Source organism: Xenopus tropicalis, chromosome 2 (genome assembly GCF_000004195.4).
Source record: "Xenopus tropicalis strain Nigerian chromosome 2, UCB_Xtro_10.0, whole genome shotgun sequence".
Classification (NCBI taxonomy): domain Eukaryota; kingdom Metazoa; phylum Chordata; class Amphibia; order Anura; family Pipidae; genus Xenopus; species Xenopus tropicalis.
This window is the reverse complement of record NC_030678.2, coordinates 76053550-76070325: the sequence shown is the minus strand read 5'-3', so window position 1 is coordinate 76070325 and position 16776 is coordinate 76053550. Positions and strand designations below refer to the sequence as shown.

The window sequence follows — 16776 nt, the reverse complement described above, 5'->3', positions numbered from 1 at the left end:
TAGGGAGCAACTGATGCATACCGGCTTCCATCCATCCCTTCCCCTTTTTCTTGATACACAGCGCTTACTGTACACACTATCTCTGATGGTACCCAGCATACACGACTGTTGCACTGAAATTTGCAATTTGTTTTGTACAGTCCGCGTAAAACTGCATAGTGCACACCGCCACCCTCCATCCCTAGTGTGCCCGTACACTCACTCCCATATGGTGCTAGCCGGTCCATTGCTTTCCTTTCTTTCCACGCTGGTAGATGTTAGAATGGAGGCGGCTCTGATGTCACAGACACGTGAGCAAGACGTGGGCGGGAACTTATGACGATATACAGGGAGAGCATTCCTATCCCCTCTGCCTTCTGATTGGCTGTGCGGCCTGGCCCTGTGAGTGACGTGCTGTTCACTAGTTCTCTGTCGCCTGAATGGAACTGCTCGCTCCCTCTCCCAGCTGGATAGTAGAAAAGTAATGGGCTTTTTTCATCTTTGTTCTGCAGTCCCAATTCAGCCTTGCGCCTTGTACTAGGGAAAGTGCTCTTTCCCCAGCAGCTGTCAGTGTGCGCTGTGAGTTTGGGTCTGGATGACTGCTGTGCAGGGCAAAGACGACAAAATGCATACATTCTCTGCTGTCCAACAGTGGCCCTGTTGTCATGTGGCATGAATCTGCACACACACCTGCGCATCCGTGGTCCTAAGTCAAAGTAAACAACCTGTGTCATAAAGCCTAAATTTCAGTGCTGCTTTATCATTTAACTTCCTAGCCATCCACAGAAAACCCCTTTGCAATAAATGTCCATTCATATAAAGCCACACCATTCATAGCTGTTAGATTATGTTCAAATACTTAATGCATCTGTGCCTGATCTCAAGTTCCTTAATTAAATTCACACTTTCATTTCCTTGAATGTCTGACATTTACAAAAAAAATTCCAAGTCTGGGCCAGTAAAAGTCACAGCAATTATGACTTTTTCAAACTGTCACTGCGAAAACTCGCAATTTTCGAATTGTCACATCAAAACCTTGGATTGTTGCACAAAAAACAGCGTAAAATTTTTTAAACCTCTAAAGTTTTGAGACAAAGGAAGGATCTTCAAGAAAAAGGACCTCTGCCATGGATTTCTACATTATATTTCTCGATGGGTACGCACTCCAGACACGGGTGTAGGTGGTTAAGAAATTATTTTATTTACAATAATCCTGACACGCTTCGTGTCTTTCAACACGTAGTCATAGGTATGCTGGGTCTCTCTTTCATACGGGTCTGGGGCGCTGCGCCCAGACCACCGGATCAGTGGGGTGAGTGTCCATGAAAAAACTGTGATTCACTTGATATTTTAATGAAGAAATAGTTGTAAAAAAAATTATTTTCCCTGAGTGAAGGGTCCAGGGCAAGGCCAACTCTGTGAAGGGGTGAGCGAATGCAAATTGAGACTGGCTGTTCTAAATTTTAAATTAGGCTTAATGTGCTGGGTGGCTTAGAGCAAGTCTTGGTATTATTGTATTCTACATGATATTGGCAAGTTATAGCTTTGAATTGTTGGATTCGGATTTTTAGCCATTTTGACGCATAGTAAATCTCGAAAAAATTGTGACTTTTTTTTCTGCGATTCTTAGCACTAAAAAACCAAGAAGAAAAAAAAATAACTTGGTTAGTAAATGGGCCCCTAAGTCTCTAGTAGTCATTCTGATAAAAGGTTAAACCAGGTTACAAAAAATCCTTGATAAACACACTTTATAACTATCCTAAAATTAATCCTGGGAATGACCCTGCTAATTTCAGATGGTGGGGCACTAAATTAAAAAGGTAGGCAATCAAATATGGAAGAGAGTTAGCTAGAGTAATAAATTCAACAGATGTAATAAAAATATACAGCCCCACTACAGAAACCATAGGGTTGATTCACTTAAGTGCGATAACTCTTATCGCATGCTTTTTTGTGTTAAAATAGACGCGGAAAAAACGCGTGATTCGCAAAAGTCTTATCGCATGCGTTTAGTCGCATATCGCATGCGTTAATTAGCGTTAATTTTACCGCATTAATTATCGCGCAGAAATAATACTAACGCATGATTCACAAACACTTAGACGCGCTAAATATTGCATTAGTCTATGCGAAAATTAACACCTACTTGGGGCAGGCGGTAATTATAGAATTATAGGTAATTATAGTATAGTTCATGAGCTTTTGGCAACACAATAAGGACTTTTCAGTGTAATTTATTCAAGTATGTGTTGGCCCTAGAGCAGCGTTTTTCAACCGCTGTTCCGCGGCACACTAGTGTGCCGCGAGATGTTGCCTGGTGTGCCGTAAGTGCGGTCCCCTGTGGGACACCTTCCACTTCCTGGCTCCCTGATGCCCGGAAATCGTCACTGCCTGTGACGTCATCCGACATCGGATCCAGGAGGGCGGAGCAACCAGAGAGGAGAGGCAGCACTATCCTGCCCTGGCACAACCCGACCGGGGGGAGCAACTGCCCAGGCCCTGCCCCGACAGACCAGATCCACCAGGGGCCAGGCCCATGCACAGCCGCCCTACTCCCCACCGGAGGACAATCCCGGGACACCCCTGGATGCCGCACCCCAAGACAGCCTGACATGTAAGAAAACAATTAATAATAATATATATATATATATATTATAAAATTTTTGTGTGTATAAAAGAAAAAAAAAAAATCAGTGGGGGAGTGGGTTTGTGGAGAAAATTTTTCACTATTTTGTTTACTTAATATTTCATAATAAAGTAATTATAAAATACTTTCTTTGTGTTTATTTGATTCCTATTCAAGAGAATTACTTTATATATAGTCAATATAGGCACAGAGTTAAATTTTTTAACATTTTCTAATGGTGGTGTGCCTCGTGATTTTTTTCATGAAACAAGTGTGCCTTTGCCCAAAAAAGGTTGAAAAACACTGCCCTAGAGTAATGTAGCCTCCAGTTTGCAGGGAAATGGTCATTTAAAAAAAAAGTAGTTTTATGAACGTAATGGTGTGTATGGCTAATATGGCGTGCGCGCGAAAAGTAGCGCACGTGCGTTAATTAGCGCATGCGACAAGTAGCGCGCTGCTTTAATTAGGGCGTGTTGCGTCAAATACCACACAAAAATAGTCTTCTCGACTTAAATAACGCAAACAGCATCGCGTCTAAATTAACGCAAATATCCTTTTAGTGAATCGTGTGTTAAGATGCAAAAAATAAGACGCAATAAAATTTTTAATGCATGCTATAAATAGCACTCGTTTTAACGCACCTTAGTGAATCAGCCCTCTTGTGTTAAGGTTCAGATAAATAGATACTTAACTCTGAAGTGCCAGAATAGGACTTGCCAGAATAGGTCTTCTGTGGAATAAAGAATTATATAAAAAAACAAATAGCGTAATAATGGCAAAAAACCACACCTTTACACCCTTTAATGTGTCTTTAACATTAAAATTAATTAGTGACCAAATATCGCTAGCGTGCATTTAGTCCAATTAAAGTGAAAACATAATTTCAAATTCAGTGTCAATAATTTCAAACTCCAAATGTGGTAGCTTGAGTGATCATGTTCTTATCCAACTGTGCTTCTATTTACAGACGTAGTTAAGATGGTTTGAAATAAGACCGAAGTCCATCAAGCGCAACCCTTCCTAGTGAACCCAGCACACACATAAACCTATAATAAACTATCTATACATTCACATACATAAACTATACCAACATCAATACTAACTGTAGATTTTAGCATCAAAATAGCCTTGGATAATATGCTTGTTCCAGGGCTTGAACTAGAGGTAGGCAGAATAGCCACTTGCCTAGGGCGCAACAGAGTAGGGGGTGCTACTAGGCACGTACCTTCTCAGCTCTTTGCCTACTCCAAGCTCCTGCCAGCTGAAAGAGTGGCAATGCGATGCGCTCCCACTTGTGACAATCACGCATCAAATCACCCCTGCCACTCGTCAGCCCTCCTTCTTTCTGCTCCTCACCTCACTGCAGGAAGGGGGGGCAAGCGCGATCCAGGGCGGGGGATGTGCATTGGGTACACAGCAGGTTTGGCTCGGCCCTGGCTTGTTCAATAAATCATCCAAGCCCCTCTTAAAGGCAACATAATCTGCATCACAACATCACTCGGAAGGGCATTCCACAACCTCACTGCCCTCATCGTGAAAAACCACCTATGCCACTTCAAATGGAAGCTCTGTTCTTTTAATCTAAAGGGGTGGCCTCTGGTGCGGTGATCGTTTTTATGGGAAAAAAGAACATCCCTATTTGTCTATAATCCCCTCTAATGTACTTGTACAGAGTAATCATGTCCCCTTACAAGCGCCTTTTGACAGAGGAAACAACCCCAACCATGACAGTCTAACCTCATAGTTTAAATATTTCATCCCCTTTACCAGTTTAATTGCATATCTCTGCACTCTCTCCAGCTCAGTACTATCCTTCTTAAGGACTGGAGCACAAAACTGCACTGCATATTCAAGTAAGGTAAAACTGGGGGGGTGCAGGGCCCACCAGGACTACTGCCCAAGGGGCCCTCACTGCAGTCTCTACACCCCCAACCCTGTCCAACCCTGTAATCAAGGTGAGTCCTCACCAGAGACCTATAAAGAGGCAAATTTATGTTTTCACCCTTTGAGTCAATGCCCTTTTTTATGCAAGACAGCACTTTGTTTGTTCTAGTAGCCACTAAATGACACTGCCTGGAATTAGACAACTTGTTATCTACAAAAATCCCCAGAACCTTCTCAGTTAAGGATCCCTCCAACACACTATCATTTAGTGCATAACTTTGCATTTTTCAACACTGAACCTCATTTTCAGTTTTGCTGCCCAGTTTTCCAATTTAGTCAAATTGCTCTGCAAAGTGCCAGCATCCTGCATGGAAGTTTTGCACAATTTAGTATCATCAGCAAAAATAGAAACAGTACTTTCAATGCCCACCTCTAGGTCATTAATAAACAATTTAAAAAGCAAAGGACCAAGGACAGACTCCTGCAGTACTCCACTAGCAACCCTGGCCCAATTAGAAAGTGATCCATTTACCACCACCCTTTGTAATGTTTCCTTCAGCCAGTTCTCTATCCAAGTACAAATATTATGTTCCAGGCCAATATTCCTAAATGTTATCTTTAACTTTTTGTGCGGTACTGTATCAATTGCTTTAGCAAAGTCCAAGCAGATGACACCCACTGCTATTCCAGCATCGAGGTTTCTCCTCACCTTCCCATAAAAGGCAATTAAATTAGTCTGGCAAGATCTGTTACGCATAAAACAGGGGTCTCAAACTCGCGGCCCGCGGGCCATTTGCGGCCCTCGGTACAGTATTTTGTGGCCCGCACCAGCGCCTTCTCAAAAGCAATGAATGGATCGCGATTTGTATTGCGATTCAAAGGATAATGCAAGGCACGGCGGGCGGGAGCTGCTGATTGCGGAAATGACGTTATGCCATCATAACAGTTATTATGGGAAGACGTTCTGTGTGCACAATTAGCTGCTAAGGAGCTAATTGTGCACACAGAACGTCTTCCCATAATAACTGTTATGATGGCATAACGTCATTTCCGCAATCAGCAGCTCCCGCCCGCCCGCAGTGCCTTGCATTATCCCTTGAAAGCCAATTTTTTGTGAAATCCCTTATGCGGCCCAGCCTCATCCTGACTTTGCCTCCTGCGGCCCCCAGGTAAATTGAGTTTGAGCCCCCTGGCATAAAACCATGCTGACACAAACTTATAATATTGTGTTTTGCAATGTATTCACGTACCCTATCCTTCAATACCCCTTCCAAAAGCTTTCCTACCACTGATGTCAGACTAACAGGTCTATAGTTTTAGGCTGAGAATGGGATCCCTTTTTGAATAGCAATTTGCAGTCCCTTGGCACCATACCAGACCTCAATGAATCCTGAAAAATTAAGTGAAGAGGTTTGGCACACAAAGCTAAGCTCATTTAATACCATGGGATATACATGAGTGACCCATGCATTAGTAGTTATATCACTAGAATTGGGTCTGTTAAAAGGGAAGCCTTGATTAGCTGGCTCCTTAGTTGTGTAGATAGATAAAAACAAGAGTTAAGACTTTCTGCTTTATCCCTGTTCTCAGCAGCCAACTGACCCCCTGTAATAATAATAAGGGTCCCACTCTTTCTTGCTTTATTTTTGTTTTTATATATATATATAAAATCCAAAATTAATCCAAAATAATAATAATAATATATATATATATATATTTTAAAAATTATTTTGGATTAATTTTACTCCGTGCTGCAATACCCCTTTCCAACTATATTTTAGCTTGCCTGATAGCTTTATTTGCTTTCTTGTACCTGATTAAAGCTTCAGCTGTCCCAAGCAGGTTTTTTTCTTACCAACCACCACACTAACACTTTTATTCAACCATAAAGGTTTTGCTTTGCAATGTCTTAGCTTGCTTACAAGACGAAAATACTGACCTGTATACTTGTTAAGCAACATTTTAAAGACATTCCATTCATCTTCTGTGTTTAGCCCCATGAAAAGCCTTTCCCAGTTGACACATTGCAGAGATACTTCTAAAATTGTGTGTTTTAGTTACTCCCTTATAGAGCTGTCTCTACAGCATTAGCTCAAAGGAAACCATGTTATGATCACTATTCCCTAAATGCTCACCCACACTAATGTAAGAGATGAGTTTAGTATTATTAGATATCACCAGGTCCAAAAGAGAATCAGTCCTAGTAGGATCTTGAACTGCCAAAAAAAAAGCTGTCATTTAGCATATTTACAAACCTACTAGCTTTTTGTGACTTGGCCACCCCATTACTCCAGTCGATGTCTAGATAATTAATAATAATACTTAATATGTCCCCCATAATAACAACTTGACCTAGTTGTGAAGCCTTCTCCATTTGTAATAGTAGCTGGGCCTCATACGTGGTGGTTTATAGCAATATTCTTTGTAACCTTTAGCCTTGCTGAAATCTTTACCCAAATAATTCCACATCTTCTCTATTGCCGTCTCTGGTAATTTCTATAGCACATGGCATTAAATCTGGCTTTATTTAAAGACAAACCCCTGCACCCTTTTTAATACCACTGTCCCTCCTAAAAAGTGTGTAGCTATTTAAATTCACAGCCCAGTCGCATGTTTCATCCCACCATGTCTCAGTGATACCAATTATATCATAATTTTCAGTACATGCCATAAACTACAGCTCTCATAATTTTCTTGACGAGCTCTGTGCTTTTTTTACATTAGGTAACGGAGAGATAGATCTAAGGTTACTATTAAGCTGTTTTCTTTGTAACAGAGGAATCTCCTTAGCTGGTAACCTGTATGCACCCCGTCACTCCTCCCCCATGATCTCTTGCTAATCCCTCTGCGAGGTCTACACTAGCTTTCCCCTAAAACTCTCCTTACCGCTAACGTGTTTCTCTGATACTGGCTTCTTCTGAGCAATCTGATCAACTTTGAGAGCTCAGCAAAGCGAGTACGGCAGACTGCGATAAGGGCAGACAAGCAAGTAGTGATCTGGTGCTGTAAAAGAGACGAAGGAAGAAGAAGCACAAAGTTATAGGTCTACCAGAGAGATTTTGTTGAATGCTCTATGACCAAATTTGGTCCGTAAGTAGAAGCACAGTTGGATAAGGATACTGTCACTCAAGCTACCAAGTTTGGAGTGTTTTTATTGAAACTTTTAACACTGAATTTGGAATTATATTTTCACTATAACTAAATGCATGCTAGTGATATTTGGTGGTCACTAATTAATGTTAAAGACACATTAGAGGGTGTAATTTGTTTTATACTATGTGTTTTTTTCTTATATATACAGTGGTGTGAAAAACTATTTGCCCCCTTCCTGATTTCTTATTCTTTTGCACGTTTTTCACACAAAATGTTTCTGATCATCAAACACATTTAACTATTAGTCAAAGATAGCACAAGTAAACACAAAATGCAGTTTTTAAATGAGGGTTTGTATTATTTAGGGAGAAAAAAAATCCAAACCTACATGGCCCTGTGTGAAAAAGTAATTGCCCCCTGAACCTAATAACTGGTTGGGCCACCCTTAGCAGCAATAACTGCAATCAAGCGTTTGCGATAACTTGCAACGAGTCTTTTACAGCGCTCTGGAGGAATTTTGGCCCACTCATCTTTGCAGAATTGTTGTAATTCAGCTTTATTTGAGGGTTTTCTAGCATGAACCGCCTTTTTAAGGTCATGCCACAACATCTCAATAGGATTCAGGTCAGGGCTTTGACTAGGCCACTCCAAAGTCTTCATTTTGTTTTTCTTCAGCCATTCAGAGGTGGATTTGCTGGTGTGTTTTGGGTCATTGTCCTGCTGCAGCACCCAAGATCGCTTCAGCTTGAGTTGACGAACAGATGGCCGGACATTCTCCTTCAGGATTTTTTGGTAGACAGTAGAATTCATGGTTCCATCTATCACAGCAAGCCTTCCAGGTCCTGAAGCAGCAAAACAACCCCAGACCATCACACTACCACCACCATATTTTACTGTTGGTATGATGTTCTTTTTCTGAAATGCTGTGTTACTTTTACGCCAGATGTAACGGGACACGCACCTTCCAAAAAGTTCAACTTTTGTCTCGTCGGTCCAAAAGATATTTTCTCAAAAGTCTTGGCAATCATTGAGATGTTTTTTAGAAAAATTGAGACAAGCCATAATGTTCTTTTTGCTTAAAAGTGGTTTGCGCCTTGGAAATCTGCCATGCAGGCCGTTTTTGCCCAGTCTCTTTCTTATGGTGGAGTCGTGAACACTGACCTTAATTGAGGCAAGTGAGGCCTGCAGTTCTTTAGATGTTGTCCTGGGGTCTTTTGTGGCCTCTCGGATGAGTTGTCTCTGCGCTCTTGGGGTAATTTTGGTCGGCCGGCCACTCCTGGGAAGGTTCACCACTGTTCCATGTTTTTGCCATTTGTGGATAATGGCTCTCACTGTGGTTCGCTGGAGTCCCAAAGCTTTAGAAATGGCTTTATAACCTTTACCAGACTGATAGATCTCAATTACTTTTGTTCTCATTTGTTCCTGAATTTCTTTGGATCTTGGCATGATGTCTAGCTTTTGAGGTGCTTTTGGGCTACTTCTCTGTGTCAGGTAGCTCCTATTTAAGTGATTTCTTGATTGAAACAGGTGTGGCAGTAATCAGGCCTGGGGGTGACTACAGAAATTGATATTGAAATTGAAAATTGAAATTGATAAACCGCAGTTAAGTTATTTTTTAACAAGGGGGGCAATCACTTTTTCACACAGGGCCATGTAGATTTGGAGTTTTTTTTCTCCCTTAATAACGTAAACCTTCATTTAAAAACTGCATTTTGTGTTCAATTATGTTATCTTTGACTAATAGTTAAATGTGTTTGATGATCAGAAACATTTTGTGTGAAAAACGTGCAAAAGAATAAGAAATCAGGAAGGGGGCAAATAGTTTTTCACACCACTGTATTTCTTTCTTGCCCGTAAGGCCTATTTTGGCTAAAAACAGGAGAGGGCGCTCCAGAGTTACTCTCTTGACATGCTGAACAGCAAAAAGTATCACTAGCAAAACATAGTGACATCTGTGGATTAACATTAACCTCATGCCCTAAGATAGATTTGCAAAATGTGTTTCCCTAGGCAAATACAATGCGGAAATATACTATAAGTGCTGTGGCAGATGGGGAGACTAGTCGCCCGCGACAAATCAGGTAACAGGTAAGATTTGAAAGAAATTAGTGCAAACGAGCAGTGTGTGAACAAATGTAATTTTTAGATATCCAGTATACATCTGCTTAATGTATTTTTTATAGCAACTTTTGGTTACATAATGAATAAAACACATTTTCTGAATAAAAAACATTATTATGAATAAAAATAAATAAAAAATGTAAATTAAAATTAATTGTTTTATGAATAAAAACATATTTAAAATATTTTTAAAATTTTATTTTAAAACACTAAAGAGAAGAAAGACAAGAGTGTAGTGCCAAGTAAAAGGAACTGCAAAAAAACAGTAAGCGTGTAAAAAGTCAGACTTTATACATCATACAGCCAGACTTTTACAGGTTCATGTAAGTGGCTCACTTTGTCAGTACATTGATTGATAAGTTCAGAACTGTATAGGCTTTTTATCACTGTGAGTTTCTACAAGAGCTCTTGCAGAATTGTATAACAACATAAGTTCCATGCAGGATGCTGCCGCTTTGCAGAGCAAATTCCAAAATTGGAAAACTGGGCAGCAAACTGGAAAATGAGGTTCAGCGTGGACAAGTGCAAAGTTATGCACTTTGGTAGAAATGATATAAATGCAAACTATCTACTGAATGGTAGTGTGTTGGGGGTATCCTTAATGGAGAAGGATCTAGGGGTTTTTGTAGATAACAAGTTGTCTAATTTCAGGCAGTGTCATTCTGTGGCTACTAAAGCAAATAAAGTGCTGTCTTGTATAAAAAAGGGCACGGAGGGAAGAAAATGATGAAAACATAATTTTGCCTCTTTATAGGTCCCTGGTAAGGCCTCACCTTGAGTATGCAGTGCAGTTTTGGGCTCCAGTCCTTAAGAAGGATATTAATGAGCTGGAGAGAGTGCAGAGATATTCAACTAAACTGGTAAAAGGGATGGAAGATTTAAGCTATTAGGTTAGACCAGTGCTGTCCAACTTCTGCAGTACCGAGGGCCGGAATTTCTCTAGCATACATGGTGGAGGGCCGCTAATGTAAGCCAGTTTTGACCACTCCCATTTTTTTAAACCACACCCACTTCAAACCACACCTATTTCATCACAATGGTGGTAGCACAGCAAAATCCCAAATGTTTGGTCCTTACTGCAGGGATATCAACCATCTTTAATATGTGAAAGAATTACATTATGTCATTTTAAGATATACCCTTAAATCCATATGCCGCCACCTCCTCCTCCCCTGTGGATAGCACAGCAACCCCCAGCACATAATTACACACCTTAGGGACCATTTAATGGCTATTTATTTATTTATTTTTATAACTGCTAACAAACTCCCACAACAAACCCCTGCCAGGTTCACCTCCCACAGGCAGCATAGGGCAGGCAGAGTATGGCACACACAGGCACCACTCTGCCTGCCCTACCCTGCCTGTGTGTGCCATACTCTGCCTGTCCTATGCTGCCTGTGTGTGCCATACTCTGCCTGCCCTACTCTGCCTGTGTGTGCCATACTATGCCTGCCTTACCCTACCTGTTTGTGCCATACCCTCCCTGCCCTATGATGTCTGTGTGCCATAATCTGCCTACTTTATGCTCCCTGTGTGTGCCATACACACAGGCAGCATAATCCAGGCAGTACCTACAATGTCTCAGGTGTGAACAGGTGAACAATGTGGGTGATTACAGCCTGAGCCTGAGGTGTGAACACTGCAGGGGGTGAACAATGTAGGGATTAAAAGGTGTGAACAACACAGGGGATTACATGTTTAAACAATACAGGGGGGTTACAGCCTGAATCTGAGGAGTGAGCAATGCAGGGGGCCAGTTAATCACAGTACTGATAACATTTAAGGCTTACACAAAGGAAAGCCATCAAAGCAGCCAGACAGGTGGGGGGCCACACAGAGGGGGGCGCATGCGGCCCGCGGGCCGCCAGTTGGACAGCACTGGGTTGCAAACTAACTGCTGTCCACCGACATACGGTAGTCTTCACATTTTTTTTGGCCGACATGCCAATAAGCTGGAAAACCTCTCCTCCATAAAACATTATGGAATCCACAAAGTAGTGGGTATACCAGGCTGATATATGCCGCGTATTAACAAGATGCCAGCCGAAGTATTTCAAGGTGGAGGTAGTCAAGTTGCAAGAAAAAAAGTACAGTTGCACTTTTATAGGGCCATTTACCAATAGTTAGATTTTTTTTCTTGCTAAATTTTTAGAGATTTACTATGCAACAAAACTGTGGCAATTCTGAATCCAATTGCGGAAGCTGTACTTTTCAGTGCAGCTACATGGATTTTGGCAAGGATTCTTTTTGGTTTCTTTTTTTATTTTGTATGTATATCTTTATTTACAAAGTACTACTTATGTATTCAGTGCTGTACAGTAGAACAATATATTAATACAACAGGGGGTTATTAAAATAATAACAATAAATACAAGGTACAGTTGCAATAAGTTAAGAATCAAAGAGGCAAGACAATGGAGGTCCCTGCCTTGTAGAGTTTTCAATCTAAATGGTTTTGTTTCCAGAAGTTCCAAAAAAGGAGAGTAAAAGGTTTAATTACTAACTGTGCATTTCCTGATGCAATGTATTCACTTACTATCACTTCTGTTTTGAACCTTGCTTTCATTAGCAATAATAACATAATAATCATACCCGAAAAGTAAATTTGAAAAAAAAATTGCTTTTTTGCAAGATTTTTTCCAACATAATATTTAAAAAAAAAATAAATCTGTAGATTGGCACCATCTGCAGACATGAAATAATTTGCAAAATTGTACATAAAAACTGCCTGATGGACCTCTGATCATAGTCCAGTGGAGACATACCATTAAATCAGATAAAGCATCCTCAAAACTAACTATCCCGCATAAGCACAAAGTTAAGAAGGACACAGCAGCTTTTTATTACAAAGTACTGGGATCTAGACAAATAGCTAAATGCAAAACATGCCACTTATTGGACATTATGCCAAAAGTGCATGCAACCATTCTCCTGCCACATGACAGTCTATAGTTAAAAAACCATTTTTTTTTAATAGTACCGTACATTGTTTAGCAGGATAAGGCCTCATTAAATTTTCAGAAAAAGGAAATGCCTCATCACTGTGTAAACCAATAGTTTGTATCAACTAATACCAAAAGCACAAGAGAGAAATAGTTTTTGTAGTTGCAGTACTTGGAACCACTCTTGGCAGGCAAAACAATGCGCACATCTTCATTTATAGAAACTGAAATCATTTTAACTAATATTTGACTAAAATACAGTATAATTGTGACCTGTCTCATTTATCTATTTATGTATCATTATTTTGGACAAATCACCCCAGAACTACTATGGATCAGGAGCTTCCATATCTTTAAATCTTAAAAAAAGGAAAAAAAAGTTTTAATCAAAAAGGATCAAACCCAAAACAAAACACAAGTATTTGTTAAAAACAAGTACCTCAGGATACACATGACCCTTAAACGACTACACAGTCAGTCACTCCATACCATTTCAGAAGACCCATTAATGTCAATATTAAGAAGGGGTCACAAAAAATGTAAGATCTCAACCTTATATAAACACATAATCAAAGCCAGCTATGAGTCTGCCGCTTGGAAATGCAGAGATGCATGGGAGGAGGATTTGGGGTATTTAACAGACGAACAACAGAAAGAGGTGCTCATGACCCCCAAAATGGTATGAATTAATTGTAGGCATGATATTATTCAATTATACCTTATCTACCAGGCTTATAATACCCCGGTGAAGCTTCATAAAATATACCCAAACAGCTCTCCCATATGCCATAGATGCCAATTAGACACGGGCACCTTACTGCATGTCTTTTGGTCGTGTTCCCTGTTGACAAACTACTGAGCCAATATTCTGGATAAAATCGGTGCAATTACTGGTCTAAATATCTAAATATCTAACCTGCCCCAAAATTATGCCCCCTGGGAATAACCTCTGGCCTAGAGCTAAGCTCAGGTACTAAGCTATTCCTAACTAAAGTATTATTTCAAGCCCGCAGGCAAGCATGGCTCAAGGCAGTAAATGACATCTGTCACCAAGAATGGTACTCCTTGAAAAGGAAAGGTAAACTCAAAGTCTTTACCAATATCTGGGGTAGCTGGATAGAACAACCCACATAACGACCACCCTAAAACCATTGCTCCTTTACCCCTCCAATATCCCAACAACCATCCACACATCTACCCTAGCCAAAAGGAATAACATCCCATGTGTTAAATTATATCCAGTACCATATCTGAGCCTATGTTTTGAGATCCACGAATTGATTATAGTTGTGTGAAGAAAATATAATACCATGGAATATCGTCATGTGTATTGCTAACTGATGTATATCTATGTTTCTGACCTGTTTTCTTCAATAAATCTTATCTGAAAAAAAACAAAAAACAAGCACTTAACCTACTAATATAAACATCATGGGGGTATATTTACCCTTTTGAGGCCACCAGGTGACAGGGTACCCAATGTATTAATCCAGTGTATTTCCAATTTCTTAAGCAAGCCTATCCACTCACACAGCAAAATATTCCACAAGCACCACACCTCAATTCAACTCCAGGCCTTTTATCTGCTTAAATGATAATGACATAACAACGGACTTGCCAACACCTGCCCAAGAAATAGCCTTTGAGTCAATTAGTTCTGAGCTCTTGAAATGAAGGGATTGTGTTAACAAAAATGCTTTAGTGGCCTCACATTTTTATGCAATCGTTTTGTTCACCCCACTGAATTTCTAAAAATTAGAAAAAAGTTGTCTCTGTCCAAATATTTATGGACCTAACTGTATATAAGTCAACGTTAGCCATTTGGCAATCAGACAATAAATGAATGTTATGAAAGTGACCATTGAGTTAAGTGCCACACTGTCTCTGGATCTCTATGCATCAGTACTGGATTAAAATCATAGGCCTATGCATTCAACAGGCCCTGTACATGTCACATAACATCCGCTCACAAAGTCCACATGTTAGTATATCATATCTGGATCAGTGTTGTCCATTCAACAAAACAAAAAATGTCAGTGCTGCATTTAAAATTCAATGTGTGGAAAATGTTTGTTAGACGCCATTAGCCGATTATAGATGCACTTATACCTATCTCCTTTATTAGAATCTGTGGGATCTGGCCACACATAGATACTGTGAAGTCCAGCAGACATGCAGCTCTTAACAGATAGTGGCATGCGATCAGCTTATGTAGGTACAGCAGTCGAAGAGAGGGCCCATCTCCTAGGCGGCATTTGTCTGGTGCCTCGACAACCATTTAGCTACAAACATAGCTTTCTCAAGAGGAAGATCAGTGATCCTGAGATTTCACATATTCAACTGGAGGGCACAATCCAGAAGTTTCTGGATAGTGGTTACAAGAGGACATTTTAGTCAAAACTGATTTTGTACACGTTACGAGAAAGGCCAGAATTGGCTGACCACACATACAAAATTGGGTTGCTATCACTGTCCTGACTGTGTCACATGCAGATGTTTGGACCTGACTTTCCCCATCCATGCACAGGAAAACGTTTTAAGATTTCACATAGACTTACATGTTCTTCTTTCTATGTGGTATATATCATTGTGTGCCTGTGTGGCCTCTCTTATGTGGGCAAGACAATCAACATACTACTACTGTATTCAACACTCAGAGATCAGCGGGAAAGAAAGGCAGTGCAATCTGTTGCCAGACACTTTTTATTTATGGTCCATTCCCTGCTGACTTTTAAACACCTAGATGGGGTAATAGATAGTTAGCATTATTACAGAGAGAAACTTATTGGATGTACAAACTTGATACTGTTGCACCTTGTGAAACATTACCATTGAATTTTGTTATGGTTCTATTTATCCATGTATCCTATATAAGTACTTGCCTCCTCTATTTCCTTTTGGGGCCTATCCCACAGTGTAATGCCATGAATTTTAATCCTCCTGCAAGTGGGTTTCAGCAAAAGTAAGTTCCCTTGGGCCCATTGGTTAATTGTTGGTTTATCAAGTGCAGCTGGACATGTATGACCACACAAAGTTTACGTTTGTTGTTCCTAGGAGCATGGAAGTTGGTCCAGGTTTGTGCCCCAACTTAACTTCCATACCTTAATGTGCAGTACCTGTTGCATTTGAGTATAATTATGGGCACGGACGTACTCTGCACGGCAGTCTTTCAGTCACCTACACAGAGTGCACGAGGCCTGGACTAGGGATAGGCTTGCTTCTATGTCTCTATGGCTGGGAGAGGCATCTAATAACAGGCAAATTAGGGGTGGGATAGAGGGTGCCTACATGCATCCCCAGCACACCTTTTTTGCATACAGAGCTGCTAAGTGCCGACATTCAGGGGGGGAACACTGATCTTTCCATTGCATTATGTTTAGCTTTCTTGTCACGTACTGTTGGACCTTTGAATAATATAATGGTGCCTGATTTCAGTCTGGCAGCTGCTGCAAATGAGTAGTGGGTATCATTTCCAGACCGAGAATTATAACAGATCCTGGCAAGTATACTGAGGCCCAAACAGCCCATACAGGCCCAATTAAGATGCTATCTATGGCATCTTACATAAAACCCTCTGGGCCCCTCTGCCAGAATCTACAGATTGCTATTTTGGGCCTGGAAGATATGTCCTTGCCCAAAAGCACAGAAGAGGTCAGTAGAATCAAAGGTCTGTCTTCACACACACTAATTTTATTTTTAGAGATGTATGATGCAAGTAATTTCTCAGTAAGACAACCTTCACCAGCTGTATCATGAGTAATTGTAATATGCATAAAATATTTAAATCCTTTGATGCTGGTTTATTAATTATGCCAACATGTGAATATACATATTAGGGTTTGGCTTTGTTCTGTATTTGGCTGAACCCAACAGTTATGGATTTGGTTTATCCTTGCTGACATTTCAAGATTTTATTTTTTATCCCAAAATTTATCCCAACATTTTATCCCAGTTTCTTTAAGCTAATTACAATGAAAGCAAAATAGGAACCCCATTATCACTGTATCAAGTTAATTGTTCTGGCAGATGTGAAAGTAGGGCAGCTTAGAGGCAGATAGAGTCCTATCATGCTTACCAAGCTTAGTGTAGGAGTTAATTATGTTATACAGCTTTAAAAATGAAAGCTTC

General features: G+C 40.3%; 1 protein-coding gene across 1 annotated transcript in view; it reads right to left on the bottom strand.

Moving 5' to 3' along the window:
• The window catches only part of tada2a (transcriptional adaptor 2A), a gene marked incomplete at its 5' end in the record, with an annotated part of 29332 nt that extends 29094 nt beyond the window's left edge, over positions 1 to 238 (bottom strand). The window contains 1 exon segment of the mRNA NM_001016651.2: positions 203 to 238. Coding sequence (NP_001016651.1) covers positions 203 to 227 — 25 coding nt within the window.
• Between the last annotated feature and the right edge of the window lie 16538 nt (positions 239 to 16776).